Consider the following 21,747-nt stretch of genomic DNA (forward strand, 5'->3'; position numbering starts at 1 on the left):
AAGCCCAAATCAAATTAGCAACAAATACAAAATAAGACCTTTAATCAATAACTATATATCATTAATAATTAAATTTTACTTACATATTTAAAAAATATGTTTAAATTGATTTAATTATGCTTTACTATGCTTTAATTATACATGTATCATTTATAATATAATTATATAATTATTTACACTACGTAGATAATTAAATCGATTGGTTATAACTAGGGAGAGAGTTTCTACTATAGTTTATACATAATACATAATTCACTTCGAATAATGATAAATTAATCACTCGCTTTCTTCTCGTTTATTATTTAAACGCAAAGTTTACTTTCTAAGAAGAACACGTTTGAGTAGCAATAAATTATTATTAGACGATGCGCTAAAGATTGTCAAAGATTGAAATAAACAGGAAATGAAATAGACGTAGAAGATAAATGATGCTGCCCGAAAAATGCAGGTAGACAGGTAGGTCATGGTAGACCTTTTGTGAGATTTTTAAGATGCTATTAGCGATTATAGGGAATCTCATGAAAGACCGTGATGGATGCATTGGCGGATTCCTCGTACGATTATAACAACCTGACGTTTCTCAATGTTGCCGTTAGATCCTGCGAGTCATTTTATAATGGGTATCGTTTTTCCTCTGTCTATCTTTATATGGTGCTTTCGTTGAAAACATTTGTTAACTTTAGTTTTAATATAATTTCCAAAGACTATAAGACTATAATGAATATAACTATATATATTTTATTTAAGTATATTATTTTGTAGATAATGTAATAAAAATCGGACTATTGAAGATTATTGTACTCTCGTACACGTGGAATTAGCTGGCCTGCTTTTCTAGCTCCTCTTTAATTTGTGAAAGCTTGACAGCTGCGAAGTATGTGCTATGCCCGCTTCTCTTGATTTCTGACAAGTTTTACATCATTCTGATATAATATAGAGGCGTGCATATGTATATCTATATGTGTTGTGTAACTTCTTCATTTGTTGTTCAGTTGTTCTTCATTACTTTCTTTCTTTCCTTTTCTCACGTCAGTATAACAAGCGCAAGATGAAGTATACGTGAGTTACTTCGAATACTTTAAATCACATTGATTCCTTAGATAACAAAAGTTTTACTAAACTTTGTAAACTCATTAAAGAAAAATTCCAAGAAGAGATTACGAAGATTATATAATGAAAAGTCTGCAGCAAAGCGAAAACAGATGTGACGTAATATATAGATCAAGTTTTAAATTGTTTAAGAGTTTAAGAATTCTCCTTTTATTTGTGATAACAAGACAAAGACATTTTCTTTATTGTCATCAATAATCTTTCTGTTTGTCGATTGACCTCACGTATCGGCGCCCCACTCATATAGCAGTCACTGTGAATGAACTTTGGTAGGATTGTCCGCATTGTAATAATATGACACAAATATACACAAAGAATTAAAATTGCATTTCTACGTAACGGGCAGACCCCTGGCCAAGTATGCATGAAATTATTCGGTCAGTAACTGATTCTCATCCGGGAAGGAAAAATGAATTGGGAGGAAAATTGTCTGTGCGTGTGTGGGCGACGTGGAATCTTGCTCACGTTATTCACGAATTTATTTATGTCTGCGCGCAAATTTAAACTATGGATATACAATAAATAAATATATATACATAATATTTCGAGTATTATATTAGTGGTAAAATGTACAGTTTTATTTAGCTTTTTTTAAAAAAAAGTAATACTCATTTTGCAATACAATTGTGTAGCGTATATGTATGAATATATAATTTATATATGTATAGTTAATTTTATTTTAAGTTTGAATTCTTTATTTTAGTTTTATTATTGAGCGTAGATATTCATACATAATAATTATTATTTTAGTTTATACTTTATAGGATTCAATACAGTTTGAAATTGATATTATTAAGTGTTGGTATTTACTGACAGTAAATATCTTACCGGTAAATATTTTACCGACAGTAGAAAATATCATGAACTTTTCTTCTTATACATATATACCTTGATCGAGTTTGACGTGATGTATGATCTGTGATGTATTTAATGAATAATAACAAATCTAGTGTTGCGTACGCAGTTTCATTTTACTAAATTTGTTATTGTGTAAGTATATATTTGTCACTTTATTTATATATAATGTCTTCTATTTGTTGCTATGTTCTGAATAACAGTACTTTTCTGTGTGTATAGTTTAGCGAGCTTGTGAAGATATAACCTCTACGGTTTTCAAAATGAGTAAGTACAGGAGGGAAGAAACCTCAAGTGAGGACAGTGACAGTGAAGAGGAACGTCGTAAAAAAGATATTAAAGAGAGAGATAGCTTCGCTAGTCGTCTCAAAGCTAAAGATGAGAGCAAAATACGCAAAATTGCTATGCCTGCTGGTTCTGGAGCTGGTAAGTTGTTCGGAAAATATGTCTATAAATCATCAAAGGAGAAAGAATTATTTATCGTTTGTTATTCGTTGCAGCTGAAGCGGCAAAGAGGCTCAAGATTATGGGGACCGACACTAGAGAGAAGCTGGTGCCAAAACTGCGCGTTGAGTCCCGTAGAAAATATTTGGAGAAGCGTAAAGATGACAAAGTGGCTGAACTAGAGGCTGACATTGTTGACGATGAATATCTGTTTGAAGAAGAAATGTAATTTTACAGAGAATTCTCATGATTTTTCTGCAATTTTCACAATTATACTTATTATAAGTAATTATTTCTTTTTAATGCAGCTTAACAGAGAGCGAGAAACGAGAGAGAGCTCACAAGAAACAGATATTGCATCTGGCGAAGGAGCATGAGAAAGCCAGGGAGATTGAACGCATCCAGCGGTATCATATACCTCTCGAAAAGGGCAAGGTGGAACCAGAACCCGATGTGGTGGACAAGGAGCCACCGCAGTCAGAACAAAGCAAATGGGAATCGGATCAGATGTCGTCAGCTGTTTTTCGTTTTGGAGCCAAAGATAGGAAAGGTATATACCAAGTTGACGGAGGCAAATATAAATGTTTACGCAATCTTGTTCCTTCTTAATTCAAGCTTGATTCTGTTGTAATCTTCCCTTGCAGCTCAGCAAGAGTATGATCTTCTCATGGATGATGAGATAGAATTTGTTCAGGCGCTACGTATGCCCGGGCATGATAAGGATAAGAAACACGAGGCAAGCCCACCGCCGCACGTTAAGACCTTGCAAACGATACAGGAGACAAAGAAGAGTCTGCCTATCTATCCGTTCAGAAATGATCTCATTCAAGCTATCAAGCATCATCAGGTGAATAGAACGTGGATGCTAGAGTTTTCGATGATCGATAATGTCGCAAGATGCAAGAGACATCACATTTAAATATTAGGTTTTGATTATAGAAGGTGAAACGGGATCGGGGAAAACCACGCAGATCCCGCAATATCTGTACGAATCTGGATTTGCAGAGGACGGCAAGATCATTGGGTGCACGCAACCGCGGCGAGTAGCAGCGATGTCCGTGGCCGCGAGAGTCGCCCACGAAATGGCCGTCAAGCTGGGAAACGAGGTCGGCTATGCCATTCGTTTTGAGGACTGCACGTCGCACCGTACCCGCATTAAGTACATGACCGACGGTACGTTGCACCGAGAGTTTCTCAGTGAACCTGATCTGGCATCGTACAGGTACATTTATTTATATTAGTAAGGAATAATTAGGGAAATGAAAAAAAACTTGGAATAAGAAAATTAAAGGAATTAAAGAATATTAAATAATTAATGATCAACAAATTTCAGCGTAATGATAATTGACGAGGCGCACGAGCGCACTTTGCACACCGACATCTTGTTCGGACTGGTGAAAGATATTGCGAGATTTCGTCCCGATTTGAAGCTACTGATATCATCGGCTACGTTGGATGCCACCAAGTTCAGCGAATTCTTCGATGACGCTCCGATATTTAGGATACCTGGTCGCCGTTTCCCCGTTGATATTTACTACACGAAGGCGCCCGAGGCTGATTATATCGATGCATGCGTAGTCTCAATCCTTCAAATACACACGACGCAATTGCCTGGTGATATACTGGTTTTCTTGACCGGTAAGTATCTTATGAGGAATTATAAAATTAATTCGAAACATCGTTACGCGATACGCAACGGGATGTATCTCTGCGTACAGGACAAGACGAGATCGAGACGTGCCAGGAAATGCTGCAGGAGAGAGTGAGAAGACTGGGAAGTAAATTGGCGGAACTTCTCATTTTACCCGTCTACGCAAATCTGCCGAGCGACATGCAGACGAAGATTTTCCAGCCGACACCGCCCGGAGCGAGAAAGGTAAAGGCGTCTTTATTCGAGGATCATGTAAATTAGCTTCCCGAGATTCGAACACGCGGAAGTTTAATCCTCATTTATTCGCAAGGTTGTGCTAGCTACCAACATAGCGGAGACGTCGCTGACTATAGACAACATCGTGTACGTGATAGATCCAGGATTTGCCAAGCAGAATAACTTTAATTCGCGCACGGGCATGGAAAGCCTGATGGTCGTGCCTATTAGCAAAGCGTCCGCGAATCAACGAGCGGGTCGAGCGGGTAGAGTCGCGCCTGGAAAGTGCTTTCGGCTGTACACAGCCTGGGCATATCAGCATGAGCTCGAAGACAATACTGTGCCTGAAATTCAGAGGATTAATCTCGGTGAGAATTAATGATACTTCTCGCTGGAGAAAATTGTAGATCGCATATTTATTTGCCTTAAATTTTATCAAAAATATTTTATTGATACCAACAAAATTAATTGACTAATGTCAATAATGACTTTGTGCTCGCAGGTAACGCAGTACTCACTTTAAAGGCCCTCGGCATCAACGACCTGGTGCACTTCGATTTCCTAGATCCTCCGCCACATGAGACGCTAGTTTTAGCACTGGAGCAGCTGTACGCGCTGGGCGCGTTGAATCATCGCGGAGAATTAACGAAACTCGGGCGTAGAATGGCCGAGTTCCCGCTCGATCCGATGATGGCGAAGATGCTGCTGGCCAGCGAGAAATATCGTTGCTCCGAAGAGGTGGCGACCATCGCGGCCATGCTGTCGGTGAACGGCGCAATCTTTTATCGGCCAAAGGATAAGATTATACATGCGGATGCTGCACGGAAGAACTTTCACGTACCTGGCGGTGATCATCTCACTCTGCTCAACGTGTACAATCAGTGGGCGCAGAGCGACTTCAGTACGCATTGGTGTTACGAAAATTTTATACAACACAGGTATGTTGTTAACGAGAAATTTATTTATAAGAATGAGAAATTTAAGTTTATAATAAATTATTTATTTGTTAATTATAAATACATTTGCTGAAATTTGTTCCCCAGATCCATGAAACGCGCGAGGGATGTTAGGGAACAGCTGGTGGGCCTGATGCAACGCGTAGAGATGGAACTAGTCTCAGGGATTGCGGAAACAATTAATATTCGAAAAGTATGTATCGTGTGATGTGCGAGTCACAGCGAGTTGAGACAATTTTATTTATGTTTACGTAAAATGATACACGGTGCAACTTTCTTTCAGGCTATTACGGCTGGATATTTTTACCACGTGGCGCGCTTGTCGAAAGGAGGCCACTACAAGACTGCAAAACATAATCAGACAGTCGCGATACATCCGAATAGCTCCCTGTTCCAAGAACTTCCGCGTTGGCTGCTTTATCACGAGCTGGTTTTTACTACCAAGGAGTTCATGCGTCAGGTACGTAAACAGGAAAATGTAATTGTTTTATGTTTAATTAACATGTCGCATTTGTGGGGAAGCGATATTATACGTTGTTTATTAATATTATATATGTTATTCAGGTAACGGAAATAGAAAGTAAATGGTTATTGGAAGTGGCGCCTCATTATTACAAGCCTAAGGAACTGGAAGACTCGACCAACAAGAAAATGCCGAAAGTTGCCGGCAGATCACAACCAGACGGAACCAATTAAAAAGACGATTTTCGCACTACTTCTTCATTGTAGTTAAATTATATTTTGTACATACCCCGTTTTTACGGTGTATAAATAAAGTAGAAACATTACTCATTTTCAATTGTCTGCATTGCATGTCCGTAAATTTTCACCCGATTTCAGAAAATGCATCGATTCTGTATCGCGTAATTTGTGTTTGAGTATAACGAATATAACGAAGAAAGAAGCAAATACGCACACGCACGCATGTCGTCATTGTGACATAGATAGTCTGAGAAATGTACACGCGACATAGTTTTGTCGTGTTCTGTATTTTACGTCCCTGTTCTTTCTTATCTTTCGTCCCTTTTAGCTATCATAGATAATGCAACAATATGCGAGGGTTACTTTGCAAATAAATAATTCCTTCAGCTACGTGTAATTACCGAGGAAATTTTCGAATACGTAACGTAAGAGACGTTCTGTATTATGCAGGGGAATATAATTTATATATACGGTGGCTGTTAATAATGCATTTATGTCGCCGTTACAAAGACTTATTATAGAAATTCCGCAACAATGTTGAAGAAGACGGATGGCGAATGTACACGCGAGAAGAAAAAAGAAAGGAAAAAAGTGCGTTTAGAATTATCATCGTTCTCGATTCATTTCACGATTAGTCCGACTTTTAAATATCTTTTTAAATTCGACTTTTAAATTTGATGTGAAAATTGCTTCTTGTCTTGAGGCAAGCATTTATCTGCAGTAACAATGATAGGATGATGCTATAATTTATTATAACTATAATTGTTAATTAAAATAATACTTATAATAAGAACAGGAATATATAATTGTATTATGCAAGCAATCGGCACACGACGATGATCGGGAGATATCGAGAGGAAGTCACACACTAGAAAGATGCACATACTTCCGGTGTCATTCGCTCTGTTCAATTACACCGTCTACTAGCAACCGGTGTATTTTCCTGTCAACTTGCTGAAATATTGAATGTATAACTTGTACTTCGTCTTTATGATCACGCTGCTGAATACGTTTGTATTCTACGGTCTTGTGAACATCTTCTTCATGTCGGCGAACTTAGTTCGTGAACAATTCGTGAACAAGTGCTACCTATATTTCTTTCGATCGACAGCGTTTCTCGCAAGATCGTGCATCTCTTTATAGCTGCGGGAAGATAATTGAACAAGATGCTGCTGAGGGAGAATTGCATCCCTAAAGAGGGTCATAAAGTATCGATCCAAGCAAAATTCGACCGAAACGCGAGGTATACAATTACCAAATGGATCATAGAATAGAAAACCAATCTCGTTAATTTTTGTGTAATTTTAACGAATTATCGCAAAGAGAGCTGTAACGAGCTTTCTTATCTACCTTCTTCTTTTCACCGTTATTTTTATTCGCGAAATAATCTTTTAAAAGCACCTCTATGTATCATCTAGTCTGACTGAAGGGCAGTATCTTTTCGTAAGATAAACTTTTTCCTCTCTCTCCTCTTCTTCTCTCTTGTTTTATTTAGATTTATAGCGTTAATTTTCCCTGAAAATAGAATAACTCTAAGTAATGTATACAGAGTTTAAATTTTTCTTAAGCACATTTCGGATATTGTTCTTAAGTATAATTAAGCACGATATTTGATGTGAACCTGCTTTCAATACTCTTAAGTGCATTAATTGCACAATATTAAATTTAATTGAAATATAATACCAATTTATTTTATGAAGACAATTTAAATTCCTTAAACAGGTCACGATCATCTGCGAGATTCTGAGTCCTGCGCGATATTCCCTTATATGTATACCCTTTGCGTAATTTTACATGTTGGTAGTGGACGTGCAGCTTTCCGGTATATGATTAGGCGCCCTTTGACGTATGGTCGATATATATCTTCATGCCTACGCTGTTATTCCAATGTGTGACTTTGATGTTGTGCGCCAATTCCAGCGTTACACACGAGACGTTGATTGTCCGCATGATGATTCAGATCTGCTCTCAATTTGAGACCCTGTGCCATCGCACTAATCTATTGCCGATGCTGCTGATGAATGTTGAAAAAAAGTATAAGTCCGACCAAGATCTCATTATGTAAGAGAGAATGATGATCCGTAATCTAATGTACCATCACCTTTATATTTATAAGTATTTTCTTGGTGACTAAAAGAATAAAAGCGAGAATATTAGATCCTTCGCGATTCATGAATTCTATATTTTGTTAATTTAAATTGATCAAGGCTCTGAAATAATATAAGCTCTAAAACTTAATTTCCGCTTTTCAATTGCTCGTTCATAGTATGTTGCGCTTGTGAACATCATAATTATTACATTTATTTCTCATCTAGCTATTTAATTTCATATTTATATTTAATTTAATTATAATTTATTCAGACAAAATAACGAATACTTCACGCAGATTTGCGAATATGGTCAATGTTTTAACATTAGTGATGTTCGTCCAGTTTTCCGTTAGTTCCCTCGTTCTCTGTATGAGTATCTACAAAATATCTACCATGACGTCGCTACTCACGCTCGATTTCGCATGTCTTTTCTTACCTGTATACTCCCATACTCACGCAGATATTCCTTTATTGCTAGTACGGCAACGAGGTGACATTAAAGATAGAAATCTGTTGAGACATTTTTAGATTATCGGTACATTAAAAAATAATCTTCGCATACGCTTGTTTTATCATATTTTTAAAGATGAAGGTAATATTGTTAATTTTTAATTCGTACAATTTAAAATCTTATTCGATTAAAACTATTAATTTATTGATAATATCATATCATGTTAAATTCGACATTTTAATATATTATTAATTCCAAATTTTCCATTTTTTTTCTGTAAAAGAAAGATTGAGCTGTCTAATATTTTTACCGGTTTTTACGGTGCTATTAGGAACATATAAGCTAATTGATTATAATTTTTCTACTTGATTTCCTTTAGAGCATTGACGTTTCTAATGATATTTACAAAATGAATTGGACAATTTTGAAAATATGGATAATAAAAGACCTCATAGTAATGACAATGTGTGTCGCTAAGCCTATTAAAATGTCGAGTGGTTACGTGGTCATCCTAACCATCGAACCATAATTTTTTGAAAGATTTTTAGATGGAACAGAGCTGTGATTATTATGTAAATAGTTGAATTCTTCATAAGGAACATAACATCGTCAATATTTAGTCGTCATATTTTCATGCTCTAGTAAAACAAGTATAAATAGTTAAACTTCATTTTAACTTCATTCTTCTTGTATAACAATTCTAAGATATTTTTCTCCACTTTTTTAATTTACTTAATTAATTAATTAATTTAATGAGTGATGTATCTTACTGGATTCAATAAGAGCTGTATGTCTTATCATTTTTCTTAGAAATGCTATATAATAAACTATACGTTATCAACGAATCTGGCTACGAAATATCGTCGGATTTTGCAATATTCCGTACACGATAAGAAGATGAGTCGCCGCGCGATAAGTAAATGGTGCACATTAATATCCGAAGGAATGCATTCCACGGTTTTAGTTGCAGTAAATGCTTGAACTGGTATGCCAGGATGAAATACTAGTTGTATACACTGGCGTATAATCCCGGAGCCTTATAATTGCTTTAGCGGATGTTCCATGATGATCTCCATGCTCGCATGTCGCAGCGTAGCATCCATTAACTTATGTAATGCACAAACGATCCTGCGGAATATCACATCGCCGAAATGCAGAACGAACATAATATCGAGCGATGTGGTATAGTTAATATCCTGTGTATTACGGCGTCGCGACGCTGCCAGTGCCACGTCTTAACCGCAACGTCCCACAAGTAATGCAAACGTCCGGAAGACTCTGGAGCGGACGTCACAAGGAGACCTACATTTTTTCCCTTTGCGCTTTAGATGCATCCATCTGATTATGATAATTTATTTGTTCGATATAACATTGTCTCGGGACTAGTCCACGTTACGAGCGCGAGGAAAACATGCGAGATATAAATGTGAGTTGTAATTTTCGAGACGTTGGACGCCTTCTAAACGGGAGTTGAAAAGATACTTTGCTGATGATAGATGGTAATCGGAAAAGTTGGATGAGAGGAAAGTGGGTAATGAAATGAGAAAAAGTGAGGAGGAGCGCCGTTACTTCTGTGACAATGCGAGATGAAACTGTAAGGAAGTTGGGACTGATGTTGTGAATGTTACAAATACACAGAGACACCATTCAAGCAAATTCCTCCAAACTTTCCCGTCATTTATTTCACTTTACGGTTGCAAGGATATACACACTTGAAGCATCGTTGTAAATATATCCTTCTCTTTCTTTTTCTTTCTCATGTACGCACTTTGTTTTATTTCCGCAGCTCCTAACTCTTCCCTCTTACTTTACGCTGTTCCTTCGTTTCTTTTTACCGCATTGCTTGCCTACGCTCGCGTAAGTCTTCAAGTGAACATACCTGGCATTTATGTCAACAAGTTATCGTCTGGATGATTATGCAATCTTAGATTTAATTCGCTGGATAATACTTGTTGCCGACTTATCGCCTCATTTTGATACATTCTCCCATTCTCATCTCGATGTGCTAATTTTGTCAATATTCATTCGTATCGCTTACACATGGCAGATATACAGAGTGGTGTTACTGAACGATCTCGTTTGATACGATTATTTGTTGATTTACAAGCGTCACATGATCAACCCAACATATTCCGTTATCCACTGAACATTTTGCCGCATGTATTGCCGAAGCTTATTCCATATCATCACAAAAGCAAATTACTCTCGATCAATTTTGTTGTGGCACTTTGACAGAACATTATTAATGAGTACTAACCACATCAAACATCGCTTATTCGGTAACCGAGCCGGCATTATCGATTTTTGAGTTGATTATCAAACGTCATCGAGCCTTTTAATTCTGATATTTTTCAATCTGCGAAGCTACGTTTGTCAGATCGAAATTTATTTTTTATTTGCGATGAAATTTAGTATCGGTGATAAATGTTCGTGGGATAACTTCTCCCCGCTTTCCTTGAGCTCTCATGCTATTAACGTCAATGACTTTCCATCTCCGTTACTGAATCACTGAAAATGTTCGGCAGACAACGCGTGTTATCGTTTTGCTTGGACATTTACGTAAAAAAACGAACGTGAAAACAAAACGTCATATTTTATTATATGTCGGTCATATCGCATGAGTAGAACGACGACCAGTGACATAATTAGATAGCGCAAGCGTATCCGATATTGCCGTCATTATTTCAGCAACAATGTCATTAGAAATAAGAAGACTTTATCCACAAATTAATCGAAGTAACGAAACTGATTTTTTATCAAGTAATTGTAATCACCAAATAATTAATATAATTTTGTGCAATTTTTTCAAAATCTAGAAACAAGTAATAAAGTAATTGCGTTGAATAAATAGTATTTAGTGTACATTGATTAATTAATATAACAATTAATATAACAGTAAACCGACAATACAAATAAAAATGGATTAGAAATAAAGTTGATAAAATGGCAAGTGAGAATGAATTTAAAAATAAATTTTTAAGCAACACAGCGCTACTTTATGTTTGCGTGTACTCAAATCTCAAAAGTCAATTCTTGATGAAATAAAGTCTTATCATTTCTGACGAAGAAAAAGCTATTGTCGCTGTTTATCACAATCTGCCTACATTAGTATGATTAGTCTAGAACTATCTTCTTTTATTTCTAAGTAGAGCAAGCCCAGCGGCTTAGTAAGTAGAAACGAAATCAATACGCGTGCACTTACATTTGACATCTGAAAGTAGACATTATATAAACAAATAAAGCTTTTCTCAATTCCTATTCGATCATTACGCGAACATATATATCGATCAGTCGTTGCTCTGTAAATTAAACATTATGCGTCATCACGTAGTAATATTAATGTGGATATTACATTCTATTATTACGTAAAATCAAACACGCTCGCTAAAAGACGCAGAATTGAATGGTAAGGCTAGAAATTATATAGAATATCCCAAAACCATCGGTAATAATAATTAAGGCCAGATTCTGTGGAATATTCCAAGACAAAAAGTTTTATACGAAAATGTCGCGCTAAGCTATAATAATTTTTAAATGAGAAACGATTAAAGTTCATGAATGACAGAGCTGAAATTTCCACGCACTCGCACAAGAATATATCGAAAGAATTTTTGTCTTAGAATATTTTCCATATAATCTGTTCTTACAATTATTACCCACTGGTTTTGGGAAACTCCGTGCTTTCATGTATCACATAATTTTTCATTTAGACAGAGAGGTAATTTATGCAAAATTGCTTTTTGATTCTAAGATTATTTATGATATGAGTTGACGTCGCGTATTTACGTCGTTGTTCAGGCATATTGTATTCATTTATCGTCGTTCAATGTTTATTCTTTATTTTACAGTAAGCATGCAGTATATGCTGCAATATCGTTCGCGAAAATAAATTTGTTTGAAATATCGTTGAAGATATTATAAGAGAGATATTATAAGAGAGATATTATAAGAGAGATATTATAGGAGAGATATTATAAGAGAGACCTTTCTATTCAATTCTGTTGCTCTTGTGTGTGGCGGATACTTTATTCATTCTTTATTAAAAAACTCTGTATGAGAAAGTTGCATAAGCAAACCTTAATAAGGCGGCGAGAATCTTTTACACCTGGGAAATTTTCCAAGTACTTTTAACTTTCGAACCAAGTTAAAAAGCGTAAGATCCTAATACCAGTCGAGCTTGAGGTTGCCGTTCTTATCTCTTCAAACGAGAGCTTCATTTATACACAATCGCGACAAATCTACGAGGATCTATCGGTGCGTGCGACGTATCCGTTTCATCACGTTTCAGTTTAATGTACACTTAGACGTCGTTACGTATGTAACTTGGAGACGAGCCAAGATTGAAAACTTTTATACATAGCTATTTTAACAGTGTCGCTCGGAAGTACGATCGCTAAGCACTATCGCGCGCGCTTACACAATACTGTACAATTACACTTCAGAGCAAACACTCCTCGCGATTTTCCACGGCAGAGCGTATTTAAAAAAGTTTTGATGGACAATAAAATATGATATTTAACTCGTTTACTTTGATTTTTTCTTATATCACATATGTTAAATGTGAGTAATTATAGGCAGTTAAATCACAATTCTTACTTTACGATTACGATTCACGCTTGCTATTTTTTCGCTCATGTTTAAATAAAATAGTAAAAATTACGAGTTATATATATCTCAGATACTTATATAGCTTTTAGTTTATTCATTTTTCTGTTACAATAACAAAACTCGATAATTGTAGCCGATAGAATTATATTTATTGAGCGACAGGATTTTTCATTGTATGTAAATATATATTACATGTATGTCAGCCAGTTTAATGCGTTAAAACGTTCTGGCTTTCATTTCAATGAATGAAATTTATGGATTTGAATGTCCATTTTACATTGTGATATTTTCACGCTTGTTCGAATAATCGCGAGGAATATTGCGCCATTGTCATTCTTTTTGATTCTCCTGCGTCCCACAAGCCGAACAAGGAAGCGTTTCGCAAGAACATTCTATGTAGGATCTGTCATCTGTTATATTAACTGTAGTTAACGTTAACCGCGAATAAGAGATCTCGATTAAATTCAGCTAATGTTTACGGGAACGAGCGAAGCTCGTTAAAAATACCTATGAGAGTAACGGCGCGCGGTCCGACTACCTTGAACAGCTGTAAAGGGAAAAAGCAGTGTTTTGCATTGGATACCGTCGTGTCTAGATGCCGGTACAATCAATCTAGATACGAATATTGATTGATTTAAATGATACATCCTAAAATTGACGACGGCGTTGCGCCACTAATAAAAAATGTAGACGATATAGGAAGAAAATAGAAATAGAACAACAGTGTAACCAGAAAGCAAAATGTGGAATTTTCTTGAAGTCCCTTTTTATGAAAAAACACTCAAAAATAAAAAACGTTATTAATTAATTGTGCCAATCGTCGATTTCGATATCGCATCTAGATATTGCACGTGCAGGTAGCCAAGCGTAAGTATCCACTTAACGTAGTAACATCCAGATTCGAGTATCCGGATAACACACGCAGCACCGGGAAGGGTAGAAGAACTCTCCGGAGGTGAGCACATATGCCTGCATGCCAGTGTATGTACGTGTATGCGCGCGTGTACGTATGTATATATGTATGTATGTATGCATATGTATGTACAAGTTTCACGCGTTTTCCCGGCCGCGCGCAACGCGGCGAGGGAATTAAATCCACTGTCAGCGAAGTCCCCGGGTACCACCGCACAGCATCCTTTTGAATGCTTGCCGGAATTCCGGCGAGAACACAGTGTAAATCAAGGGGTTGAGGGTGCTGTTGAAGTATCCGAGCCACAGGAACACACTTGCCACGAGCTCAGGCGGCTTGCAGGTCTGGCATATGGCTTGCGTCAGGGCGGCCAGGAAGAATGGCAGCCAGCACGCGACAAACGCGCCAGTGATGATCACCAGGGTCTTGGCCGCCTTACGCTCGCGCTTCGACTCGATCGTCTCGCGCGTGTGTCTCGTGCACTTTACGATCTGCTGCTGCTGACTCGTGCTGGTCGGATTCGTCAACGTGGTCGTCGTGGTCGTCGTCGAGACCGCCGTGGGGGTCACCGTCGCCGACGGCGTTACGTTCGCACCATTGTACGACGATGACTTCTCTGGCGAGATGGACGAGTGATCCGGTGTGGATCTCGTGATGGTGAATGCCGTTGACTCCTCGCGCGGCCTACGGCCAAATAAATCAGAATTATTCTGGTTAGGAAAAAGGGAGAGAAGCTGATTCTGTCGCCAACTTGTTATCGCGGGAATAATGCTGGCGGCTGATATGACGACGCCGATATTAAGGATTTTTATGAAAGACCGCCGGCAAGGGATTGCAGAGGCGATGTTAGATAGAAGATAGGCTGTCAAGGACGTATATTTATGTTCTCTTGATAAATAGTGAGATATGATATTTTTAATAATTCCAGAGAGTCAAGACGCCATCGAGTTAAAGCAGAATGTGAGAGAATTATGAGAAAGAAAGGAGAAACAATATGTAAGTAGGTAGGTAGTTATAAATATAAATATCAATTCATGCGTGTTTCTGAGAAATTTAAAGCGAGTTGAACAAATAGAAAATTTAACGAGATATCAGCATATCGATATGATTGTTATAATAAGATTACTAAATGAATGATAGAATTGCAAGAACAACAGAGAAAATGTGAGGTCAGTCATACTTATATATCAAAAATAAATAATGATATAGCAGTTTTGATTTAAGGCAATATCAAACAGTTATATAATATTTGCGCTTTAATTAAAGATGATTTATGTCAGATTTATAGACTCATAGTCACTAAACACAATCTAGTTTGAAAGCGATAAAGCTAAAAAGATATGCAACCACTGAATAGCGATAAAATTCTGCTTATGACAGAGAGATCAACAGGTAAGCTCATACCTTTGTCTCGTAGCAATGTCCTGCACTACCCATACGTCGTGATAAAAACTCTTATAACATCCTAAGCCACTTGAGATAAAATACTGCGCGCTAAGAATATTTATTTACAGGTGAAATTACGGGCTCTACGAAAAAAATTCTGGCGTTCTTGCGGCAGGATATAGGGAAGTAGACTAAATCTCGTGAAGGATTTACGCCATTTCTCAGTAGCTCGCCTGCGAGATTTACTCTGCGTGACTGAGCGCACGCTGTCACTTTTCGGTCCTGCAAGCTTATTGCAACTATGAGAGGTGACACGTTCGATTATTGTTCGAAACCTGAAGAAGCGACCTGATCTCATGATAAAGAATGAAAAACAGAACAAAAAGGGCTACCTTCTCGTGACGAGCCTGAGGATGCCCCTTCGTTCACGCGGTGGCTGAAGAATGGTGCCGGGCCGTCTCCTGATCCTCTTTCGCGCTGCTTGGAATATCCTCCAATACAAGAATAAGATGACTAAGAGTGGAAGGTAAAACGTTGCGCATGTTGCAAAAATCTGCAAGGTAATTTATATTCTCTTCTTTAGAATTATATGTGTGAAATATATTACAAATATTATATATTTTGCGCGACAGAAAAGTATAGTTTTTTCATAAAGTTACGAAATATTTTATTACAAAATAAAATTTATTTTATAGAAAATATAAAAAGAAATTAAAAATGTATCCTTATAATATAACATTTTTACACATTTCCGTTAAAATCTCTAAAGATGAAAATTAGTTATTATCATCTCTAAATAATTATTATCTTCTTTAAAAGATGAAAATTTACTTATGAATATAATTTATTTATGAAAATGTAATTATAAAATGGCTAAGTAATTTAGGGCATCAGATGTAAACGTTCGTTGAAGTTCGTTGACGCTTTCTCGTGCAATCTATTTTCGAGTTCGCGAGAGTAATTTCCAGTCGCGTTTTCCTAAACATTTCGGATCTGCTCGCAATTCTCGAGAAGAGCTCACCTGATATGCGGTATCCTGCGACACGAGACATGTCCCTTCGGCTATGCGGTCCAAATAATCAGGATCCTTCCATCCAAGATGAGGCGCTATTGAGATTCCTAAAGATACTACCCATACAGCGGCGATCAGCATGCTGATTCTTTTCGAATTCCTCACCTTAAGACAAAAGAGACGTTTTTAACAAATGTACCATCTTATCGCTTAAAAATAAACTATCGTTTAAGTTGAGCTAAAGCTCAAATCTTTTTCTACGTTTTATGCGTTTTTCTGCGTTTAATTATTATTAGAATCGCTCACGATTTATCCATTGCTCTTTGTGCGCGTGTATTTGTTTGCGTATACGTGTGAGACATTATGATTATGTACAGACATTATGTCATTAGAGATTCTCATCGTTGCGGCCTCATTTCGAGCTCAGAAATTAAAAGAGATCGCACGAGAGAAACCGGCGTTTGTCGTCAGACAACTCCAAGGAACTTTACTGTTCCGATAAATTTTATATTTTCCACGAGACCTCCGTACATTACTAAGAACACTGTCTTGTATCAGAAAATTAAACTTTTAATTAGATCCGCTCGTAAACCTACTTTTTCTTTCCCTTTCTTCTTTCGAGTCAAAGAGCATATTAGCCCACTCATCCGAGAAAATTGTGGCGCCTGCTCTATCTGCGTATCTGCCCTGGCGGACACATGACTCAAGCTAATTTCTTGCCCGCCCATTACTTATAACGTAATCGATCCGCCACCTAAGAAACCGATATGCCTCTTTCTATCAGTTAGGTAATACAAGTTAGCCGTTAAGTTCGATCGGACTCGCTAGCCATTGCGCAGTTTATCGAAGCTTTCAGCTAATTTCGAACTAACTCCGACCTGTCCGGAGAACAGAGAAAGGGGGGGGGGGAGAGAGAGGGAAAGAGAACGTGTTGAGAGTATTGTTTACTAGTCTCATCCTGGCTAGATTATATTTATGAACTGAAAGTTCTGGCCGTTCACTTTACTCACACACATATATGTTACCCTTTATCCTATACATGGTTACCCTTTTTCATATACTTTATGAACGGTGTTCTCTGTAATTCTCGTTATAACAGCGCGCGTGCACGAGAACGTGGAATTTGTTTTTGCGCAATTATTGATGAAAATTTATGAGCAATTCTATGGAGCTTTATTTAGTTTTATTAAATATTAATTCGAATAGAGTAAATTAATATGTATTATTAATTATAATATATTACATAAGTAAATTTTCGAATAAACTTCAACACTAGCAAAGATCAGTTGAGCTTTGAATTGTATGCGTGCTGGGAGAGACAAGAAAGTGAAATTACACAAATATAAAATGTACGTAAAATAAAAAAGGATGAAATGCAATTATATATAGCAAACACAACAGCATTTTGTAGGTACATTGCGTAAAACTGCTACGCACGAACTGTTTCGCGCCTCTAGTTTCTACTCGCATCAAGTTTCTTTCATGTATCTACCACATGTATACCCTGCGCCATTTCCGAATTGATAAAATAGTATTTTCCCTGCGTCACGGTGGTCTCGTGGCTATTCAAAGAGATCTACGATGCGACATACAGTTCCGTGCGATCCCGCTCGCTCGCGTCAACTCCCACGCGACTCTTTTTCCATTTCATCGGCGTGGCGGACGCGATGTCAGCGGCAGTGAATGACGAAGACTGCATCATTCGCATCGTATTCCAGACAATCTCCAACTTTCTCTCGATAACCGCAGCAGCGTTAATTAACCTGTATATAATTGATATCGGTGACTGCCCAATATCTGTCGACCGCGATAGCCACCAGATGCAATATCGAAGCTGTGCAACATAGAACGTCGAAGCTGGTCCATATGTCGCAGAGCGCCGGCCCGAGTGACCATCCAGAGTTTATCTGCAATAAACAGAATTATCTATCATAGAACATGAGCTTAGCGCGCGGCGTGCAAGCGCAAGCGAGAAATGTATGCGCAGTAATCGCAATTCCTGGACTGGAATTTTCGGCGCAAGACGAATACGCTATTTAAAATGGTTGTCTTTATTTAAATGATTATTGATTCTTTTTAATCTTCCGCGATTACAGTTATGATCAATTGCGTAAATTTATTTTCACAAAATTAAAGATACGTTCAGTTAGTAATTAGTACATAATTATCAACTAGCAATATATCTGATTAATAATTTAAATTTGTGATGAATAATTGTTTAATTATTTTCTCGTGGTATGTGTATCGCGCTTTTATACAGTTTTATAATAGATATTTTACTCTTTCCACGCGGAATCTCTAAGAATATACAAAACTCAGTCATTTTACATAATGCAACACATAACGCGACATGCAACCTAACACATTGTCGGGTAAATAGAGTTTATTTTTACCCGTACTGACAAGGGTTACTCGGTTGATTAGTATGTTAAGGATTGCACATAGTTTGGTGCGACAGTTTCTCGCACAGTAGGGAGCAAGAGAAAATACGGATTGAGGGTCGAGAGGGAAAACATCCGAGCCGAGCCATGGCCAATGAAGGGACGACAGAAAGCATGGGAAGGGAGTCTGTAAGAGTGATGTTACATAGGAGCCGGCGAGTGAGCGGAGGAGGAACTGATGCATGCCTGCTTAAAAGTCCATTCATGGTATTGGAATCTATCTTCGAAAGCCAATCGTCCCTCGTCCTCCTTTCAGCGCCATGCTCCCTCCATCCGTAGACATCCGTTCCTTTATACTTTGAGATCAGAACATTCCGGAAGTCGATGAGTCGTATCCATCTTATCGGAAATATAAACACCTCTCAAAAATACTATCAATCGTACAGTGATCGATGGAGGGACAGTTTTAACGTTGGGGATCGCTCGAAATTCGCGCAGTAAGCGATAATGGCAAACCTGATTGGACGTGAGATTATTAATTACACGCAGAATTTATAACATTCATATTTATATTAAATTCATGAATTTCTGTCGTGTATGTTTATCTTGATAAAATTCAGATTAAATCAATATTTAAATTACAACATTTAAATCAAGGTATACAGTATGATAAAAAAGCGATATAAAAAGTACAGAATGTATATAAAACATAGTAATTTATGTTATTTTATTATTCGTACTTTTCATCATTTTATAAGATAGAAAAATCATTTCTGCATTAATTAATTTATTAATAATAACGGCAACGCAAATTTCCAGCGCTTCTTAACGATTCTTTTCATATCAAGGCTTCTAGGGTCTCAAAGGGACTAATGAAGCGTCGCGTGTGCAGGCGCAGTTAATGAAGCCGTTCGCGTGCACGTTTCTGGTGTCTATCGGTAAACGTCCGGCGAAAACAGCAGTTGCAGAGCGGACATCCATCAAATGTTCAAATCACACGGCAGACGTATAAATTTCCATGTGTCCGCGTTAAGAGGATGGACGCGCGCGTCCCGACGGATTCAGTGCACGGCAGTAAAAATCGCTAATGCGTCTATCGTAGGTTCTATACGAAGATCGAAAATAGAATTGCGCCATTAAGCGATAACGCGCGAGAGATATCGACATGCCAACAACGGCAGACTTAAAAGGACGAGATGAGAGCAGGGAAGGAGAGAGAGAGTGAGAGAAAGAGATTTTCCCTGCAGTTCCGAAGACGCCTGTGAAAAGCGAGAATGATGAAGAATCGCAGGTGCGGGTTGGAAAATATAGCGAAAAGAGCGCGGAAATGTAACATGAAGAAAAAAGTGGGATGAGAAAAGGGGTGGAGAAAAAGTGCTGAGATGGGATACGTGTAAGAAAGCGTAGAAAGCAAAGGAGGGTGGCGAAATGCGAGAGGCCATACGCGCTAAGAAAACGAAGGATCTAAATAAGGATTACGTCGGCGAGCAGATTTCGCGTCGAAGAAGGGCCAGTGACAGCTGCTAATGCGCTTAATCAAGTTAAATGAACATCCGAAGAGAAAGCGCGAGCATTGGCAGGTTTATTTGCGTCGATCGCGATCAAATTCGCGCCATTGATGCGAATTTCCGCGATCCAATTTTGACGTTTATTAATTTCACTTGCATTTGCGACACGAGCGAAATGCGCTTAAAAATAAATCGCGCTTGGAAGTATGAGGTGATCACGCTCGAGCGTTATTATCTCACCCGGTAATTCCCGATGAGATCTTTATTAATTGAGTAACGCGTCAAAAAGCCACGCGAAACACCTCGACAATAAACGCCCCTGCTATTTCGTTGGTACATTGCCGTTTCCGCTTACTTACTAGCGTTTATTAAGTATAAATGCACGGCGTGGCACGGCATAGCAAACCTCGCTGGAGGAGAATCGAAAGCTAATCATTCGTATGTACATATGCTATATCGCTTGTTATCTCTGTGTACCTGCGTCTTAATTGTTGAATATGTATATGTCTAACAACGTACTCCATCGCTCGGGTTTGCGCTGGGTACACAGAAAGAGAATATCTTGGTGCGCAAAACTACGTAGTCTAACTTTTAGAGAGTGGCATGGGATGACGAGGATCGTGGCACTGGTGGATTTTTAAGATTACATGTAAGATTCGCGAGGAAATTCTAAAACCGACGACAAAATATACGTCCAAGTCCTGCGCACATTTTCTTAATTCCGCGATTAATGTATTACTTATGTAGTCCGTCATACGCGATAAAGCAGACTTTACTCCGTGAATTATCTCGTATTTACTACACACAGTTGATTATAAATTTCATCACGATTCATCCGGGCATTAATAAATCATTGTGACATTTTTCTCCTGATCTATATTTCCTGCGACTGTTTATGCTGTTGAAACTCTACGCTGGAAGGATTACTGAAGTCTGAATAATAAATTGTTGTAGTTGATGCGTCGCGCTCGGTCGGAGCTTCTTATCGTTGTTGTCTTATTGATGTAACGTACATAATTAACAAACTTCCTAAGGTGAAATGGCACAGCGTTTAAATGGCAGGCCTCTGCGGAACCTACCGGTGCCGTTTCGCGTTTCCTTTTCTGGCGCGACGCAAAACCATCGTAGAAACGCAATCGTGAATGCGCACGGTTCCTCACGGATGTTATAAATACGTGAATGGCTGCAACGGGCCATAGACCAAAGTTTAACAATGAGAGGATTCAACGCGCGAGGAGAGAATGATCCTCTACGTGCGAGGAAAAGACGGCTCAAAGACCCGCCGGAAAATCTAGCAAAATTTTCATCTCGCGAATTCATCGTCGTGACGAGACGCGTTGGCTTGCATACACGCGTTTTTCGATCCGCAACCGCACCACGTTTTACTGAAAATATCTTACGTCAGTCGTTACAACCAGAATGTAACGTTGCTGGATCGCACATTCCCAAAATCGATTCGCATGAATG

General features: G+C 38.0%; 2 protein-coding genes and 1 pseudogene across 9 annotated transcripts in view; 2 read left to right on the forward strand and 1 right to left on the reverse strand.

Annotated features, from left to right (window-relative positions):
- Window positions 1–1,962: 1,962 nt before the first annotated feature.
- LOC113562514 (pre-mRNA-splicing factor ATP-dependent RNA helicase DHX16-like) lies at window positions 1,963–6,026 on the forward strand. Its single transcript, XM_026972149.1, has 13 exons — window positions 1,963–2,100; window positions 2,188–2,391; window positions 2,466–2,634; window positions 2,718–2,959; window positions 3,054–3,256; window positions 3,336–3,631; window positions 3,743–4,047; window positions 4,128–4,285; window positions 4,371–4,644; window positions 4,779–5,214; window positions 5,320–5,425; window positions 5,516–5,692; window positions 5,797–6,026. The coding sequence occupies exons 2-13, from the start codon at window positions 2,229–2,231 to the stop codon at window positions 5,926–5,928; spliced, it is 2,661 nt and encodes an 886-aa protein (XP_026827950.1). The 5' UTR covers window positions 1,963–2,100; window positions 2,188–2,228; the 3' UTR covers window positions 5,929–6,026.
- A 150-nt stretch (window positions 6,027–6,176) lies between these two features.
- Window positions 6,177–12,011, forward strand: LOC113562518 (annotated as a pseudogene).
- Window positions 12,012–12,212: 201 nt separating this feature from the next.
- Window positions 12,213–21,747, reverse strand: part of LOC113561370 (5-hydroxytryptamine receptor 2A-like) — a 106,020-nt gene continuing 96,485 nt past the window's right edge. For all 8 annotated transcript variants that reach the window (XM_026972156.1, XM_026972164.1, XM_026972160.1 and 5 more), the window contains 4 exons: window positions 18,155–18,298; window positions 16,401–16,556; window positions 15,772–15,932; window positions 12,213–14,677 (listed from right to left, as the gene is read on the reverse strand). In XM_026972156.1, coding sequence (XP_026827957.1) covers window positions 14,185–14,677; window positions 15,772–15,932; window positions 16,401–16,556; window positions 18,155–18,298 — 954 coding nt within the window. In that variant the 3' untranslated portion in view covers window positions 12,213–14,184. The remainder of the gene's footprint in view (window positions 14,678–15,771; window positions 15,933–16,400; window positions 16,557–18,154; window positions 18,299–21,747) is intronic.

This window comes from Ooceraea biroi, chromosome 1, assembly GCF_003672135.1.
Source record: "Ooceraea biroi isolate clonal line C1 chromosome 1, Obir_v5.4, whole genome shotgun sequence".
NCBI lineage: Eukaryota > Metazoa > Arthropoda > Insecta > Hymenoptera > Formicidae > Ooceraea > Ooceraea biroi.